This window comes from Micropterus dolomieu, linkage group LG20 (assembly GCF_021292245.1).
Source record: "Micropterus dolomieu isolate WLL.071019.BEF.003 ecotype Adirondacks linkage group LG20, ASM2129224v1, whole genome shotgun sequence".
Classification (NCBI taxonomy): Eukaryota; Metazoa; Chordata; class Actinopteri; order Centrarchiformes; family Centrarchidae; genus Micropterus; species Micropterus dolomieu.
Window position 1 is genome coordinate 27,067,012 of NC_060169.1, and position 19,594 is coordinate 27,086,605.

Here is a 19,594-nt window from a genome sequence, read left to right on the forward strand (position 1 = left end):
CCCCCCCCCCCCGTCCCCGTCCCCGTCCCCCCCGTCCCACTCATCACACTCTACCTCATGTACTTGCAGAGTTGGAGGTGCAAGGGCACAGCTCACAGTGCAACTCTTCTCTGGTGAGCAGGAGAAGCCAGCCTGTGCGCCGCCGTGATTGATGATTATGGGACAACTGGAAGTGGAATAATGCTGGCTGGAGCTATTTATAAACAAAAACACGGCCTGTGCCTCTGCCAGCTCCAACGCATATTACCATTCTTATCCGAGACCCTATTAGAGAGGGCTCTGCACAGTGGCTCAAATGTCATTTTTTATTGGGACAGCACAATCCCACATATTGAAATGGCTAAGGAATCATATTAGCTGCAGTGGCGGTCATAATGCTGATATCAATATCCTGCAATTAACTGACCTGTGAGATTGCAGACCAAGGGAGATGAAGAAACAGAATCAGTGTAGCGCCATCAGATGCATGGAAACTAATGTTCCATAAAATCTCATTCTTGGCCACATGAAAGGAACAACATAATAGATAACAACTGTCACATAAATAAATGATGAATTGCCGTGTAAATGTGGTGAAATAAATAACTGAGTGAAGGAGCAGTAATGACTGATTATCACCCACAAGGTCTTTGGGGAACTGGAGATACTGCAGTGCTCTGAGGAGTTAAAGCTGACACTCCAGAAATGAAGACGTTACTGGTGTGTTACCATACTTACTTCACAGTACTGTTTTTATAGCTAATGACCACTTATGTACAGTGTCATTGTTCAATTGGACAAAAGCTGAAACAAATACTTGGTTTAAACCCCTTTATTAGTCACACTGCAATAGAACCTGCAATCTTTCCATTGCCTCAAAGTTACTTACTGCAGTATCCCTTTAGACCACTTGTCCATATGTCTACATGAAGTACAGTTAAAAGTTTTGGGAAGTTTTCTACTCCAGTTTCAGCAGTCCAGTCTTCATAGCCTTGTGCATCAACCATTAAAAATTACTACTACACTTGTGAAGATTTACAAAGTTGACCAGTTTTTAATTGAAGAAATATTTCAAGTCCCAAGGAAAACTTTAACAAGGCTCAAGGGGAATCTCACATCCACAAAAGTAGGTGACACAGAAAATTGTTTAAATATATTTTATAGATTGATTTGCCAACACTTGGCTTGGTTTGTGAGTAATCCAGGAGAAGGCAATTAGTGTACTGTTGCATCTTTCAAACATGAGAATGATCCAACCCAAGTGACATGATAGTTTCTTCAGCATTATGTGGTATTAAATAACTGATTAAAAAGCACCAATAAAAATTTTATGCAGTCAACATGATGGTATAAATCATTAGTCCTCTATGAAAGGAAATGGAATATTTGTGGGTTGTGGACAATTTTCTGGACCAAATAACTAAACAAATAACTAAAATAAATGAAAATAATTGTTAGTTGTAGCCCTTATTCTCCTCCACTAATTCTACCCCAAAGTGGCTTGCTTTTCTCATAAAAGGCACAGAAGTCTTAAAAAGGGGTCACCCATGGGTCTTACTTTCATGTCTGCCAGAATTAATCATCCTCATTGTCCCTCCCTGGAGAACAAGTGCCGACCTCACTTCTTAAATACTGGCAAAAAAAGGTTCATCATTTGGGCCACTACAAACACTCAGCGCAGTCTAATCGAACCTTGTGAAACCGTCTTGTCAATGGGAATTGTTTCCTGTGTGGCAATCACAAATGTGCAATATTAAAACATTCAGGACAACAACATAGAAATAACTTACCTTTGATAATCTCATATTCTACATGCTTTTTTTTATTGGAAAAACTCAGCAAACAGACATTTCAATGGAACCTGAGAAATGAACAATAATGAATGTTAAATAAAAAAAAAGCAATACTATGGAAATTTCCATTTAGGTGCTTTTTTTCAGTCAAATGTACACAGAACACAGCAGATCTATCCTTCCTAGTACTGTGGTACTCTGAGAACACTGATGCTAGTCTACTGTCACTTAAAATCTAAATATGCATTTGTATTATACGGAACAACAACAACTATATATGTATATATATATATATATATATATATATATATATATATATATATATACAGCTGTTCTATTAGGAAGATCAATTTAATTTAAGTATGCAATGCATCCATTTGTCTCAGGCAGTAAATCTCCTTTACATGTCATAGAAAAATGTAACACAGAGCACAAGCTCCCTTCAAAAGCCTATTACAGTCAAATGCAGCTTGTCTTACTTGTGAATCCCATTACAGGCTTCATGACAGGTGAAATGAGAAGGATCTAAAGGAAGGACACTGGAAGGTAACATACTGATAAACTACTCCATTTGTAATAATAATACTGGCAGGAATGGCAACTCTAAAGGAAATAATTCATTTAGGTATCATGTCAACCTTGGACTTGGAAGTCCGAGGATAAACAAGGAGGAAAAATGGCACCAAATTAAATGCAAAGCAACATGCAAAATTTCTGAGGTCTTCCTTGTTCTAATACTGAATTTCACTGAAAAAAAGAGCAACTAAAGAAATGCAAACATACTGTAGGAGTGCACTCATGATGGTTATTAGAGAGATACAGACTGGTATATTGAAAGTACTAATGATGCACAAAAAAACTGAGTCTGGGGAGAAGAGGCAGTGGCATGTACTTGGGGCAAGGGGGTTGGCTCTTATTATATGGATGTAGTATTATGCAGAATCATACCATAAGCAGACGAGGCTGCACGTCTGTGCTTGGCTCAAGACATATGAACACAGGAGAGGCAATCAGGACTCGTAGAAGTAAATCTCCAAATGAGAGGAGTGAATATAAGCTGGACAAAGAGCAATTATCAGTAGCAGAGTACAGCACGTCCAGGACACTGGCCTCCATCAGTCAGCCTTGTGGTAGTTGTCTGCACATTTTCATCGTAATGCTGGTTTCCTCCAAATGTCAGCTTTTTAGGAATTAAGTTCTGAGTAACAGCTTTATTAATGAGTCAGGCCACCACATAAAGTAACTTTACAATGGATTTTTGAAAGTGTGTCATGAATGCTTTTGATCTACTTAAAATCACCTGCTCGACTAGCTTAGCCCACCACTATGCAGGGGCACATCTCATTTAAAGTTACAGTCATCTGTGGGCACCATGGCAGACACAGTGGCACAAATGGGCTGGTCTATTCAATTTCTATTCATCACCCAATACCAGCCGCATGCTCCCAATGGCTTGGCTGTCAAATCAAGGAATTCGTGCTAAAATGGGGTCTGTCAAAGAAAACTGCTATGCAAATGATTTGATCACAAAGGCTACCGTGTTTCATGTTCAAGGCATGCTTAAATGCTGCATTGTTAAAGCTTGGTGTGGAGGGGGAGATATCCAGGTCACAACTGGCCCCAGATCAGCCAGACAGCAAGCCAGCCAGTGGTGTCTCTTTATCGAGACTCAAACCAGTTATGACACATCCATGTTGAGGGGGGAACCACAGTCCTCCTCTGCAGAAGCTGCCGCACTCAGCACTGAACCAAATCTGTTCCAAACCCAGAGGCAGCCCAAGGGAGACCAAAGCCAAAATCAAAGGGCCATTTTTTTTTCTGCAGGGGCCGTATCCTCTCCTCACTCTGTGTTTCCCCCTGCTGATGCTGCTGCTGAGCAGGGCAGGGAAGAGAAAACTGCCTAGCAAGAGTCCTTCAACATTTAACCATGAGGGGGACTGCAGTAATCACCAGCACTTCCACTCAGGGAGTAGAACAATAAAAAGAACGGCGGTAAACACACTCTCATTCCATGAAGTAGTTGATCCTATTACTAGGGAATATATTGGGGAACGTTTAAGGGCATGGCAAAGATATTACGAGTTGTGACGATTCCTGCGGGCGAAATGGGTCACTGCAGAAAGACGTAAAAGAAAGTATTTTCAACTTATTATTTTGATAAGTGAGTATGTAATTATAGTAAGTATTCACAAATTCCAGATTTACCCCCAATTCATTACTTCTTTACTCCAAATTCAGAAGATCTATCTTTATAACTACTTTTAATAAAATATGGAGAAAAGGGCTTGTACATTTCACAAAATGTGCCTCTATGCCAACATGCTGAAGTAATTACATTGTAAACGAAAAAAGCAGTTCAATCCAACCATTAACGATGACATCATATGGCAGAATAGCACATCATCTTGGCAGGAGATTGCAGTGCTCTGTTTGTCCAAATGAATGTCTACAATCAGAAATTACAATCAGTCACAAAGCTGTGTCCTGGTGGATCATTTCCCACGAAGCAACCATTTTGACTTGGCCGCCAGTGTTGTGGGTTTGCTGCCTAGTGTCCATATCCCAGTAATCTCCACTGAGGATGGCCTAGCCTGTTCTCCACCAGAGAATCCATTTACTTCAGATAAAGCCAGAATTTGGCCCAGTGTCCGACCTGTGAACATGCCGACCAGCTGTTCTTGCAGGCCAACAACACTCTGTGGGCAACGCTGAAAGCTTAACTACTCACAGAGGAAAGTACCCTTCAACCTGACATACCTGGGCCAAAGGGTTTCTTCTCATTAAAAGTCATTTGGAAGAAATGACAAGTACCCGCCTGCTGTGACTGTCAATTTGTTCCTCCTTGCCTGACCTCTTTTGTGTATAGAAATTAAATTCCTAAATTAAACTTGGTGACGTGCCTCCAGCGGAGCTCTCTTTGCTCAGGAAAACAACAAGAACAAGGCACCTCAAGCCTTATCTATTCTTCGCTGAACACAAAACACCCTGCCATCTCCACACCTGTGTTGCTGCCTTGAGCTGAGCTCCACATAAATTTGTCTGCACTGGGAATGAATCAGAGGCTCAATTATTCTCAGGACTGATGAAATACTGCTTTGGGATTTGAAGTTAAGTGTCAGATTGTCTCTTGGTTGAACTGATTTTAAATATATTAAATAGATGGCCTGGCCACAGTCATGCTCATGTTTGCTAGGACAAAACCATCATGGTGACCCCATTGACTAATAGATAATCTGATACAAATATAGTCCATCACTGCTTTAATGACAGGAGAGGATATTAAAACATCTTGTTTGTTCAGCTGATGCTTTTACCCAGTCTAGCTTGCAAAGGTAGCAATATCAGAATAATCTCTAATGCCTAGATCCCCATATTAAAAAGTAAGCAGTGTTGAGGACTGAAAGGAGAGCAGAGTCAAAGAAGGGAGGGAGTAGCGGTAATCAACGGGTTAAGACTTTAAGCGGCATCTAACCTTGACCGCTGTGGAGAGAATAAAACTGCACCATGCAAAGCATTCCCCTGAGCCTCTTTTACCTAGCTCTGCTGTGGAGCTCCAGCTTCTTTAGGATGCAGGCCCAGCATATTGACTAGCCCATCATGCCTGTAAGACCCACTGGATTAGCTGGCCCTTTGAGCTCTGCCTCCCTCCTTGCACTCAGCATAGACTGTAATGAGGGCTTTAGGTTGGACCTCTGCTGAGGTAAACACTCCAAAAATTGCGCTGGTCTTGCTCATTGATTTTTATCAACTAACACGCCTACTCTGGGCTAGTTACAGATGAAGCTGTGAAAATTTCTACCATGCATGTTTGTACTTTGTGCTTCATCCACGAACCCTTTTGCTTGTCCCGAGGCAAAGATAGAACTGAATAGGATGAAAACCGGAGTTAAAGGCAGAGCAAAGAAAGACAGAGAATGTGTGAAAGAGAGAGAGAGAGAGATGAAGGGTGGATGGAGATAATGGTTTCTCCTGCTGCACAGACTGGGTGGAACAGCTTAGATCAGTTGTTGCAATTGCGCTCGTTCGTGGGCGTGTTTAGGATTGTTTTGGCCTATCTGTGTGCTGTGAATAAAACCAGTAGGCTGTAGTTAATGGTGTGAAAAATGGCATCCATCGAAGAGCACAAGCAGCCTCCAAGAATAGCTACATCATTTCATTGTGCCAAAGCATACTGTACGCAGAGGGACAGCTTGCTCTCCATTAGGCCGTGAGACTGACTGTCTCTTTTACCAAGTGTGGATAGTAATTTCTACCAAGAGTACAGATGCAAGTATGGCATAATGAGAAATACAAATTAATAATTTGATACCATTTTGAAGAAGTGATACATTTTCCTCCATTTCCGTAGCCTGTGAAAGGGCTCAGGGCAGTGTGGGCCAACCCACTCCCCGGTGTAGTAGCTAAATCCAGCTACAATCTTTGGAACTGTGTTATACTGAGGGATCATCGGGAGGCGTTTTTGTCCTTCCTTTTATTTTTAGCCGTAGTCTATGATGCATCATAAATCAGCCCAGTTTCGAATGAGATTGTTCAGTTTTAACCTGCAGAAATAGATGAACTGAGATGACACGATACCAAGCATCTGTATCCTCTGGCCTTAAGAAACTTCAAAGCTTTTTAAGGTCTTTTTAGGAATTTCAAGTTTATGCACATAGTATGTGCAACCTGACATAACTTACAGATAATGTTGTGGTTATGTTTCTTAGTGCTATGAATATTCAACATTTATGGTATTTGAAGCATGGAAAATGACATTGCATTTTTGTATGGTGGAAAGTTTATTTCTACAAAGTTCTTTATCATGTGTAACATTTGTATTAAAAAAAGGAGTCATAGTTAAAACATATTACATAGAGAAACATTTAGCCTGACAACTTGTAGAATCAATGGGTCCTTGTAGTTTGACACAATAAATGCCTTTGTGATTCATTATGATGTCTGTGTTAAAATTATGAGGGAGGAACTTTTATTGAAACATTCCGGTTTTGTTAATGTATTTTAAAAAACCTTTCATGGCATTATAATGAATAAAGCTAAGCCTCTTGTTTACCTCGCTTTACAGTGCATTTGTGATGAGTTCTGATCTTATTATTAAAAAACACAAATGTCCATTGATTCTATAAGGAAGTTGTCAGAGTTATACATTAGCATATACTCTGGTCATTCACTACTTTCCCCAAGCATAGTTTCTTTTTGTCCAGAAAAAACAAAACACACACACACACACATACACACAGAGGACAAAATAAGGACACACCGCCATGGAAAACAATTTTTTTAAGGTCTATAAATTTTGGCACAAAATCTGCTAGGTTGTCCTGTCTTCATTTAGACTTGTTTTATTTATGTTTTAAATGACCTCAGCTGCATTGTTGATAAAGCAGACATGTCAACAAAATGTCTTTGACGATTTACGATTTGTCATATATATATATACTCATACATATATATATATATATATATAACACAAACATAACCCAAAACTAAACTCATAACAGATAATGAAATTTAATTTTAGAGTAATAACATTATTCTTTAGTGAAACACGTAGATAAAGTAGTTACAACATGGTACTTATGTGGCTATTTTGAACAGTAATTATAAATTGTCTATTTTATTGGCACAAATGAGAGCAGCTGTGGTCTTTTTTCAGATATGCACCACCAATTTGCAACTGGTGCTCTGAAAATGATTACTATAAATAAAACTTGCTTCAAGTCTGGAGTGAATTCAGGAATAAAATTAAATAGGATCTGCAAAAATGTTGATAAAAGAACACACATATGCTTTCTGATTTCCTCGATAACTTTCCCTCCAAGTCAGAAGTTAAAAAAGCCAATAGTCAGTTCTTCCAAAAGCCAGCCAGGAAGTTGACTGTTTGTAAGGGTTATTTTTGCCTCGATTTAAGATAGCGCTTCTTGCCTATGTAGTGCTCCCAAGAAGCTAATACTTAAAAAAATTAAGTTTAGTTTGTTTGTTGAAATATGAATTGGCATAGCTTGTTGGGGGGCAATGCACAGCCTGGGACTAACCAAGCACTGCCTTTGGACATGACTTGAGGGAATAAAGTCATGTAAGATGATCTGTTAAGGTAGAAGAGTAACTTTATGAATTTGACTTTAAATGGTAAAATTTGCTAGATTTATCTAATATGTCCTCAATTTTGGAAATAAAGGAAAGAATAGACACAATTGCGAGTTCTGGCAAATAATGCAGGGATTGGTACAATTTGCATATATTTCTCTGATTGCAAGAATCACAGACTCCCGGAGGGAATAATAGGCTAATACGGAGGTAATGCACCTTGCCATGTGAGCGACAAGACTCTAGAAATGCCAAAACATTAGATTCTCTTACTGGGATTTGTGTCTAATCCACCTAATTAATGCCAACAAGACAGAGATCCATTTAACATTTAAATGTCATTAATTTCTTCAATTTCTGAGGAGCCTTTCGGTCTGAATATCAGAGCAGGGTGTCTGAGCTTGGCCCAGGGTGTCCTAGTAAATCTGCGCCATGGACCTGAGTGGGACCTGTCTTATTGAATGTTATTTTTGTTTTCACTTATTATACAAGTGAACATTTGAATATGGATGAGACTGGTAAAGTCTACTAATCTGAAGTGAGTCTGTGCCATTTTTTGGTCTGGATATTGTTACCCTGCGGTAAAGTGGCCTCCTGAGTATTGCAGAGCTGGTGCTGTAGAGTGAGATATTAATCTTCAAGAAAACAGTGATTACTTTAAACACTGTACTAAACCCATGAATCACAACATTTTAAAATTTGCATGGAAAACAAGCCAAGTAAAACAGAGATACACAGAGCTGCATCAATGTGTAGCGTCTGTTCACTTTGCATGCTGGGAGTTGGATTCATAAATGGGGAAAATAAGACTGTGACCACTGATCAGTTAGGTTCATACATTTCTGAGGTTTTCTTTGATTCAGCATAGTGCACTATTTCTTTCTTTCTATCGTTTTGGCTAGGGGGGTGGTTGTTGGCTTGCAAGTTGGATTGCTAGTGTTAGATTTCCTTGGGGATGAGGATATCCAAGGGGAAGCCATCTATTTAACATGGAGCAAGGTTTGATTCAAGTGTTGGTGGAGCAGGTGTTGAGGCTGCATGTTAAGAAGTTGGCCATTATAATGAGTTATACTTCCAGTATGAATTCAGCCGTGATTGTGTTTCTGAACGAAGAATGCTTTTTGCTCAGCTTATAAGTGACCTTTGTCATGATGTTTGTACATGTTTCCCCACAGTCACAGTGATTCCCCATAAAGGGCAGCACCTTTACAATCTAAAATGTAAAACCACAAAACATAATCCCAATATAATCCTGTTCTTCTAATTCAGCTCTCCATGTTTCTGGAATCTCCTTTTCTCTTTTTCTCTCATTGCACACACTGGCAGTGTGAGCTGCTGGCATGGATGGCTACCACCACTGTCACTGTCAATAGCATGACAACGCACCATCTAATGCAGGGTAGGGTGAGATGAAAGAGGCACAGCAGAGTGGAGAGCTTATTATTCAGACACACACCTAAGAGCAGACAGGGAAAGAACATGTCAACAAACTGTTTGGGTGATTAATATTTTTTGTCATCTGTGCAGTCACCTGTGCAGTTGGCATCTTATGGCCAAGATGATGAAGCCCGAGATTTCTGACTTTTATGCAAAGTAGACGATACAGCAAGGTCTACGGGGGTGAAAAATATCATTAGACTTTTTGGTCTGCTGTTATTCTCAAGGATATTAACTGGGGATGGGACTGCAGGTTGATGTGGTCTGCAGCGGACCGTGTGCTGCAGGTTCTGATTAGAGTGAAAAATCCTAATGACTATGATTATGCAAAAAGCAGATTGGGAAAAATGAATTTACTGATGAATTTACTGATGAACATGCATTAGCAAATTCCCAAGGTTAATAACCTTCTGGACTGTCTTCTTTGTTTCCAACATATACATACATCTCTCTCTCTCTCTCTCTCTCTCTCTCTCTCTCTCTCTCTCTCTCTCTCTATATATCTATATATATATATATATATATATATATATATATATATGGAGATGCGATATGGTCGTCAGCATGATATTTTTTTTCTCAAAAATAAAGATTTGGTCCATTTGCTATATACAGTATTCAGAAATGCATTATTTGGATTTCTTATATTATTTTTAGATTTTTTAGAACGTGTGTCCTGTATTAGTATCCAAGGTTGTCATGGGAAGGGTCCTCATAATCCTAGTTTATTTTGATGTGAAATATTAGATACTGTAGGTATGTGGACACGCTGACTTGTGGCTACTACGTAAACACAACCGTCAATCATCACAGGTGGGAGGCCTGCGTAATTATTAAAAGGGTGATCTGATCAAGGTTTTCAAAATGCTAACAGCCCAGGCATTACCATTCTCCTTCTTAGCTAGTTTTATAACAATTTATTTTACGAGCATGCAGCTGTTTGACAAGAGAAACATAAATCAAAGATACAATCAAAAACAATGGAAAAAACATAACTGGAGAGAGCTGAACAGATCCTCTTCATTGATGGGATTTTAAGTTGAAAAATAATGTGGCCACATAATGCCTTTTTCAGGAAGAAGAATAGAAGCTGGACAATTATCACGTTATATCTTAATGCAACACAATAACAGCTGCAATGATAAGTTGATTAATTGATTAGTCGATCGACAGAAACTTAATGATAAATCATGATTGACTGTTAAAGTAATTTTTCAAGCAACAATGCCAATGGCAATCTCAAATGTGAGAACTTGTTGAATTTCCTGGTCTTACACTGCAGTAAATATGTTTGGGTTTTGGACTTTCGTTGATGATATCATCAGCTGCAGGTAATTGTGGTGGGTACTGTTTTACTGTTTTCGGATGTTGTACAGACCAAATGAAAAATGAAATCTACAGATGTATCTGTGATAAAATAAAATAACTGTTAGTTGCAGCCTTAAATACAACTCAGCATTTTACACTGCAGTTTGTTTGATTTTGGGCCCTCCTAGGAAAACTGTTCACTGTGAAAGAGGCCTTATGATTTCTGATGTATAGGTTGTTCTAGAGCCAACAGAACAAAGGGTGATCCTAAAAGCAATAAGTCACCCTCTAATTGTAACATTACAATTCTACACAAGTCGTCAGCATGATTTATTTTATTCTTTTAAAGATACAGATCAACACAAAAAGCCATTTTAGTGACAGATCCTATTGATTTTAGTGCTGGTCACCTTGACTCTGGTCTTTGAAGAAGAAGTCTGCGAGGACATACACTCTACAATTGAAGGAAATTAAGATGGTTTAATTGACTGATTTAATGTAAGTAGTGCTTCAACCACTCTCCTGCCATACAAAAATACACTATACAATATATTCAGTACAGCCTACGTAGTTACATAGTTGATGATTAACCATGGTAATATCTTTAGTGAATCCATTATGCAAGTCATGCTCATGTTTGTCCACACTGACTCAGGCGCAAGTAATGCACATGCACATAGTACATTCAGCTAAATATAGTACATACAGCAAAATCCATATTTCAATGCTGTGGGAAAGTATGAAATAGCTGAAGAGTCTGACAAGTACAGCCGCTCCACTGTCCTCAAATAAACTATGACTCACAGTTTTGTGGCTCCCAGTGAGTGAGCACAGATTATTCTCTGGAAATTAGATAGTTGATATAGATATTAAGATTGACTTTTCAGACAGGATGAGATAAATACTTAACGTTTTTTCAAGTGATAAGTTACTGTAACTTACTTTGTAGCTGTGTTGGCAAATGAGGACGAATATTTTTTACATCACATTATTAATCTTAAGTAATTCATCTTAATTATAATTAATATTATAATTAATTATCCTGCTCTCCTTGTCTTTTTGAAAAACTTTATGTAAAAAAAAAAAATGCCTTTATGGTTTCATTGGTCACTGAATGCAGTGTGATGATCAACACAGTGTGAGGGAAAAAACTGTTGCAATTTGTGTGTGTGACCAGGGACTTAAGGTTAATCATGACGGCAATGACCCTCACAGATTGGCCATTTTCTGGCACTTCCACATAAATCATAGGTCTCAGTCTGCTACTTGAGGTTTATTACAAATTCAGTGTGGGTCTGTGACTTGCCAAAAGCAAACTATGTGACTAATTGACCTAATGTTTAGACCATGTCCTTGTTTGGCTTTAGAGCCATTGACATGGACATAGAGGGAGGAGGGAAGGGAGATGAAGCAGAGGTGGAGATGCGATGATGTCCTCCGCGCAGCTATCAAGGTCATAGCTGGAATTGTAACTCCTAGAATCAGCTGTTCAAGTTGGCAAAGAGGGCAGCTTGATGGAGTGGTTTGGCCATAGTCAGGACTTTCAGAGGCAGGTGAGGGTGAAGACACTCAGGTCATCCATTGTTGGTTTAGAATGGGGAGGCTTTTGTCAGCAAAAAACAAATAGACCAAGGGTATATAGCACAGCAGGGCATCCGATGTCCGTCGCAGTCTGTGGTGTCAGTGTGTGACGAGAAAATATTTAGAGACAGGGAATTAAGAGATGATGTGGAAAAGAGGAAGGGATGGAGGCAGGGTGAGAGAGATGGGGAGAGTGGAGGAGGGATGGAGAGACAGAGAAAAAGAAAAGAGAGCAGGCAGAAAGAGAGAAGGCTTATCTCTTGGCCTGCAGACAACAGTTCTTTCTTCAGAGCTGGAGCCATATGCACAGGCCCGGGGGAGGGGGGAGTGTGTTCCTCTTCGGGGTGCCTGAGCCAGGGGGTCAGCAGTTCATCCCATAATTCTATGGCTGCATGTCAGTTGCAGATGTGCAACAATAAAAAAACTGGGTCTAGCTATTTAACACCTGTCATTTCTGCATCTGCACTGGGAGCTGACTAGAATAGCTGTTAGCCAAAGCATATTTGCAATAGTTCACAAAGGAGCACGAAAGATTTCTCTTTATCCATCTGTGCTAGTATTTGATTTTTTTTAAACTTATTTTTAACTGATGCCGGAATTTCATGACTCCTTTGCCCCTAAGCATCACATCCATCTGTCTTGCGTCACTATTGCTTTGCAGAGTCATTTGCAACAACCAAAAATAGCTTTGGTCTAGATTTAGTCAATGACATCTGCTATGACCTAAATGGAGGCAATATTAAATGGGCTGCAAGAAGCTAAATTTGTGGTGGCACACACTCTTTGAAGGGATCTGTGTTTTCAGTTCTTCAAGTCAGAATTAAGAAGGGGGGTTGGGGTGGGGTGGCGGGGAGGCATATAATACAAGGAAAATAATCTAATGTAATATCAGTTAGGAAGAGAAAAATATCTTTTTGTTGATGGGGGGCTAAAGGGGCAGAATACAATGAAGACACAATTTTCCAGAAAGTACAAGAACTAAATTAGTATTCAAATTGGATTTAGGTTTTAAGCCACAAGAGCATTTTTTAAAAGAGCACTTTTGGGGGCATTTATTGCAATGTAAATGTTTTTACATGGAAAATTAGCATACAAAATGAAAAAATAATTATTCATCCCATTGTGACTTTAAGGCATTTTACAAGGAACTGCAAGAAGTGCTGAATTAAGTACGCCCACCGAGATACAGGTTGATGTCAGCCACAACAACAACAAAATATTTATAGTATGTATTTCACAAAATTGTCGATCGATTGCTTGTATCTGTACATGTTGTCTACATGCAGTATATGTATACAAAAAAAAAAAACCCGTCAAAGTAGTGCTTACCCCTCAGCCACGAGACAGGATTATGTTCCCTATTTTTGTTTTCTTAAACTGTTTTCTGTCTGAATCTGAATATGTACGCTATTGTCAGTATGCTGATGGAATCTAAACTTAATTTGGCAAGATATTTCAATAACTATTACTAACACATAATACTGTATGTTGTTGTTAATTCATTTTGTGTTAAAAGAAATCCATGCCTTCAACATCAACAACCCATCCCCAAAGACCAAAGCAATGACCAGAACCTGCTATCATCCTCAAACAGATTAACAGATCTTTTAACACATGGATTAGCATTGGACAAACAACTAAATCTAAATTGCAAATGTAAAACCTATATTTTTAATTATCATCACTCAGCAATCTATATGAATAAACACAATCTATGAGCATGAGTTGAATACAACTCATGCTCATCACGGGAGTTGTACGTTTTGTATGTACAAATTTAAAAATAGAGAGACATGCAAGGGATTCTAGTTCTCTGCTTGACCAGATGCAGCCCATCCAGACACCTGGAGGAGAGTGACACCATTACCTCTCCCTCAGTTTAATTGCATGGACATAACATTGGCAGTTGGGAAACTCTTCTGAAGCTACATTCTGCAGGAGAGGTAGCAGGGGCTTCATGCTCTGAAATTCGTTCTGACAGTCCCTGCCTGATTGACAGATTGATAAAGGTTGACTGTGGCCTCTAATCGCCGCAGGTAGACGGCCCGTTTGTCCCGCCTCCACGGGGCTCCAGGTAGGTTGGCTTTAGGGATGGGAAGTAGAAAACAGCTCAGGAAACATTTAGTGTTGGATTTGAATCTGGCTGTAACTGTTGGTGGTCAGGCAATTAGATATACACAGTGCAAAATACAGCCTCATGCTGTTCTCAACCCACTCCTGCCTGCCTGCCTCAGCACTATACATATGTATGAGAGTAAGCTCAGGAAGAGAGGAGTAGCAAACCACCCATGAGCCATAACTATTTTCATTTCTGAATACAGGTTGCCTTAATGGGTTATAATCTAGAGCTACTTCCCATCACGGACATGCTCTGTCTCTTGTTTAACCACTATATGTCATTTTAACAGTTTTGTTTGTTTGTTATTGGCTTAATAGTTGAATCCCTTGCTTCTCTTTCCATTTGTTTGCACATACAAACTTAAAGCACCACGTCACCTGTCCGGCCATTGTATTTGCTGCCATGGTTGCAGTCTGAGTAATGAAATTAAACCTGCTTGTTTGCACTTAAACATAGAAAAAGGGGTAACAAAGATCAATAAATGCTACTTTCACTTCGCAAATATGTTGGGTTTGTTTTGTTTTTTTATCAGAGAGGCTTGTGGAGGCAGAAGATATTGATCTCAGATTCTAGGACACCAGTGAATATTCTTGAGGAATAACAAACTTTGTTGGTTAAACCTAACTTTAGTTAACATCTAGTGTTGTTAAAACAGTCATATCAGGGGTTTTGCACACCAAGATCAGGTGCAATCAAGCCTTACATCCTTGAACAAACAAACAATTCAATAAATAATGGTCCAGCACTGCAACGCAAATAGTTGTGCATTGTAATGAGGTGTGCAGAGGTAAATCTGCATACCAACATATTGTCTTAGAATGACTGGCATCAAATGCTGTGGATACTAAAATCTTTGATCCATGGATTCATAAATTTGATTTTATTTTCCACTCATACATCTCTCAACATGCATGTCCTTTATCTTGGACTGACAAATGAAAAAGCAGCAGATGATTTCAGCCAATCTTTTTTTTTAAAGGAAAGGAAAGAAAGAGAAAACAAACAATTGAAGGTTGCCTCGGGTATCATCTCTTTGAGGGGCATTGAGCCATTAAAGGCGAAAACAAGCATCAAGTAAGGAAGGAAAAAGGAGCGCTGGCACTGCTAACAACATCGTCACTCAGCCCACACACCCACTTCTTACCCTCCTTTAACACCACATCATCAAAATAATGGTCAGAAGTGTTTCATGCCTCAGAACTGCTGGAGAAAATGTTGGACTTTGTGGGAGGTGCTGTGTGGACAATAAAGAAAGAAACAATCTGGCATAACAATTCAATTTAGAAGTATAATTTTTTTTTGATGAATGGTGCACCACAGCAAGCCTCAGCAACTCATAATTGTGAGACTCCATTTTGAAGCAGTTAAGAATTCTTCTGATGACAGCCTCGCTGTAAACTTTTGCGACAGCCAGTGGCTGTATTTTCCATCCATTTTATACTTTATTGGATTTCCTTTCTTTATCTGTTATTGCTGTATTTAGTGTTGATGATTTCCAATGAGAGAGGAAAAATAGGCCATCGGATTCTCTTAATTCACCACACACAGACTCTGCCCCTGTCATTTAATTGATGGATGCAAGAGCTCTATTCTTTTTTTTTTCCCACTCTCCCCCGCTCCGCACAAAGCTATCCATTTATTGCCACTTTCATTACTCGGAGCAGAAAGGTGAGTTTTTGAGATCAGTTCTGGGTATCTGGAGGCTAATGAATTAGGTGGACTGCAGTGATTGCAGCAGCATCTGCCTTCTCTATCTGAGGACACTTACTGACATGTTCAGAGTGACAATAGAGAGACGAGGAACTAAAAGCTGCTGCTGCCTGACGTGTTACATAGCAGACACATGAATTCCTTTTTTCCCCTTACATGTCCCCATTTATTCCTTGATTAGTGGCCAACTGTAAATTGCATAGCTACAGGCATCTTTATATCAATTCTGCATATGAGAGCTCTTGAGATACATGTTTGTTTCCATGTTTATTCACACCACTGATTGAAGTGCCTCCCTCATGCCATGCAACTTGAGAGAGTAAGTATTATTGATGTGCCATCTCTAGGCTGGATCCCAGCAATACAGTAGCAGGGCTGTGCTGGTGTAAGTGTGGGCCCAAAGCACCATGCCAGCAGTCATAACAAGTACCCAATCAAGTCCCGGCACACGACTGTGGCTCATATGCCAGAATTGTGGCCAGAGGCAAAAAAAAAACAACCCACACACGCACACACACACAAAAAATACAAACAATGGTCTTCCAGCAGGTATTAAGAGCAGTTCAGGTCTGCTCAACTCTGTTCTCTCAAAGTTGGAAGGGTGAGTCCAGTTCCTTATTTTTTATTGGTTAAATTTAGACCAGTGTCCTACGCTGCAGATAGAATACTAATCAGGCCAGTGTGAAGCCAAAAAGAGAGCAGCAAGAGACTTCACTCCTGTATTCCTCCTCCATTTCTACTGCATTAAAGCTTTCAAGCTTTCAAGACACTGTACTACTGGAGTAACCCTAGCTATAAGTTAAACTGTAGCTCAGAGATATATTGACTACTTCTCACACAATTATGAGCAGCATTTGAAATGCACAAGGCATTTTAGTGACACATTAAAGTCACTTAACAGGACGCCGATTTTCACCACTGTACTATCCAAATAAAGTGTGACCCATTACATGAATATTTCATATGCATTTTGATGGGATCTATTTAACTCTGCAAATGTTACCTAAAATTTATTGTCCTGCTCACGTACTCTGATTTCCTTACAGTTTGCATTAGAGTGAATTGCTCAATCAGTAATTTGTTTGACTATATAAATTATTGAGTAGCTGCAGTATATTCACATACATAATTGAAAAGGTTGAATTGTAGATGGAAAATCAGCATTTTGTGTATTTCTAAATCGATCATATTTCAGAATATAAATATTGGAAATATATTGGAATAGGTTTTATTCCAGTTTTTACAAACATTGCTGATGCACAATGTTTGCACCATTATAAAATAGACTTGAGTTGTGATCTGGTAGCTCTTATATTGTCAATCAAAAATAGAGTAGTGTTCCAGTCTTTGATTTTTAATAATATACAGCAACACACGGATAATGTATTTTCCCTTAAATGTCTGAATGGGAAGCCTTCCTGGCAACTTATGAGGTAGCATGTCCATGAGACTGCTTTTTTTTCTGACCAACATTTGTGTTCAACATTGATAACACAGCTCCACTTCAAAGATTACAGTAAAAGAGTAACATTTGTGGCTGCACAAGCACACCAACCCCCATCTTGCTCAGTTTTTTTCTCTTTTTTTATCCTCTGGAAATGAGAGCAGATGCCAAATGAAACCACTAAGCAGAGCAGTACTGAAATAAGAAATAGCTGTAACCGGGACACACTAGGTGAATATTTAGAGCAATGTACATATTTTAGCATGTCATTTCATGTCATTCCAGGTCAAAGCAGATCTTGCCTGTGCCTGCTTTGATTTAACTCCAGGTTTGAGGGCATGTGTATGTAAAATTATTGTAGGGTAGTGCCAAATAAGCACCATTGACGATATGAGTTGTTTTTCTGAGCGATGGAGCCTGGGTTACGTCAAAGAGCATGGTCTTTGGCTCCTGCTGCCTCCTCCTCCTAGTCTCTGTCTTTCCATGAACTCCCCTGAGTCAACAGAGACACTGTACTCTGGGGTCTAAAGTCATGGTGCCATGGAGGTGGTACCCACATTTCAGCACTACATTTGCTTTGGCCTTCGAGAGAGAAAGAAGGATTAGGAAGGTTAGAATAAGGGCGAGACGAGAAAGCTAAAGACAGAGAAGGAGAGAGATTCAGTGTGCTTCATCATCTCCAGTGACAACTGCACACAGAGGGAAGCAAAGTACATGTCCACTTACAATCTGCAACCTTATCCAGCAGGCTGCCAGCTAGCGGTCACCTCGCAGACGTCTGGCCAAGCCCATCTATTAACCCACAACAGCTGGCCACTTTCCAGCTTGAACGACTGCGTGAAAACGCATTGTGCTTGTATTCTTGGGGGGGGGTTACGATTACATTTACATTTTGATCATTACCAAAGACTCTCACCTCACAGGATCACTGCTCAAGAGACACAGTATGACAACAATCCATAGACAGAACACCTGCCGCCACCTAATTTTTTGTGAAAAAAAATATCAAATTATATTTCGTTGTCTTTTTTCTTTACTTTAAAATCATATTTCATTGTCTTTTTTCTTTACTTTAATAACCTTGACCCCCCATCCCCAAACACACATACACCTCGAATGCTGAATCCTGTTGATGCTGCAGAACACGCCAGCATCTACATAATACAACAAAACTAATTTCCCTCTCTCCTGCTGTTCTTGAGTCCTGAGAAGATGAAAATATTCATTGCTGTTGTCCTGAACACAGTATAATCATCTAGGATTTATGCTTCTAGCTTGTATCAAATTAATTGTGCATGGAGTGAGGAGGGTCGAGAGAATATCTCATAGCAATGGATTTCACCATGTCATCACACAACTGCATTAAGGAAAACTATTTTCCTTGTTGTCTTCTTTTTTATCCCAGCAAAGTCCACACAACTGCTGCCTCCCCTAGAATACAGAATGCAGTGCACAGATATGGTCCAGTATTACATATTAGCTCATTTTCCAGGGCTGTCAGCATGGTGTGGAGAGGGATGGTTTGAACGGCATTTACATTGAAATGACTATGCAAGCCAACATATGATGACACTACTGCCTTAGGATTATCCCATGGCTTTGAAGTCTTCTATTGGTGCAGTGGTTACCACTGAAGTCACGAGGTGAAACTTGTCAGGACTATTTATGGACATCTACCCTCTCTAATGGATAGTGAAAACTTGAAAATCTGTGTGGTTTATCATGATCGCCACTGTTATTGGGGCCAGAAAATCCCAAATTTGGGCCACAGCACAGCGCCTGAGTGCACCTGAGGTGGGTTGAGCAATTAGAGGTTTTATTATTGTCTTCGATGGAATCTTCTTTGTTTTGGAGCGAACATCTACAAAATAAAGAACTGCATAGTAAGACACTTCCACACTGGATTCAACATTCAGCTACGGTGCTGACCACTTGAGCAAATCCTTTGAAGCACTCTATGTCATCACATCATTATGAATTATTATTATCAGACTTCTTATTATTATGATTTTCCAGGAGTTACGTATTTCTTTTAGTTATATATTTTGCCCATTTACCATAGTATAGTTAGAACTTATGTCTCGATTAAAAGACTTAGGTTCAGTGTGATGGTGGCCAATGGTGATTCAATGCATCTCT

At 39.5% G+C, this 19,594-nt stretch overlaps 1 protein-coding gene across 6 annotated transcripts in view; it reads left to right on the plus strand.

Moving 5' to 3' along the window:
• insyn1 (inhibitory synaptic factor 1) overlaps window positions 1–19,594 on the plus strand; it is a 52,933-nt gene that overhangs the window by 3,797 nt on the left and 29,542 nt on the right. Inside the window, exon 2 of one of the 6 annotated variants that reach the window (XM_046033671.1) lies at window positions 70–699. The exons of the other annotated variants lie outside the window; for them this stretch is intronic. Coding sequence (XP_045889627.1) covers window positions 685–699 — 15 coding nt within the window. The 5' untranslated portion in view covers window positions 70–684. The remainder of the gene's footprint in view (window positions 1–69; window positions 700–19,594) is intronic. 6 annotated transcript variants of the gene reach the window in all.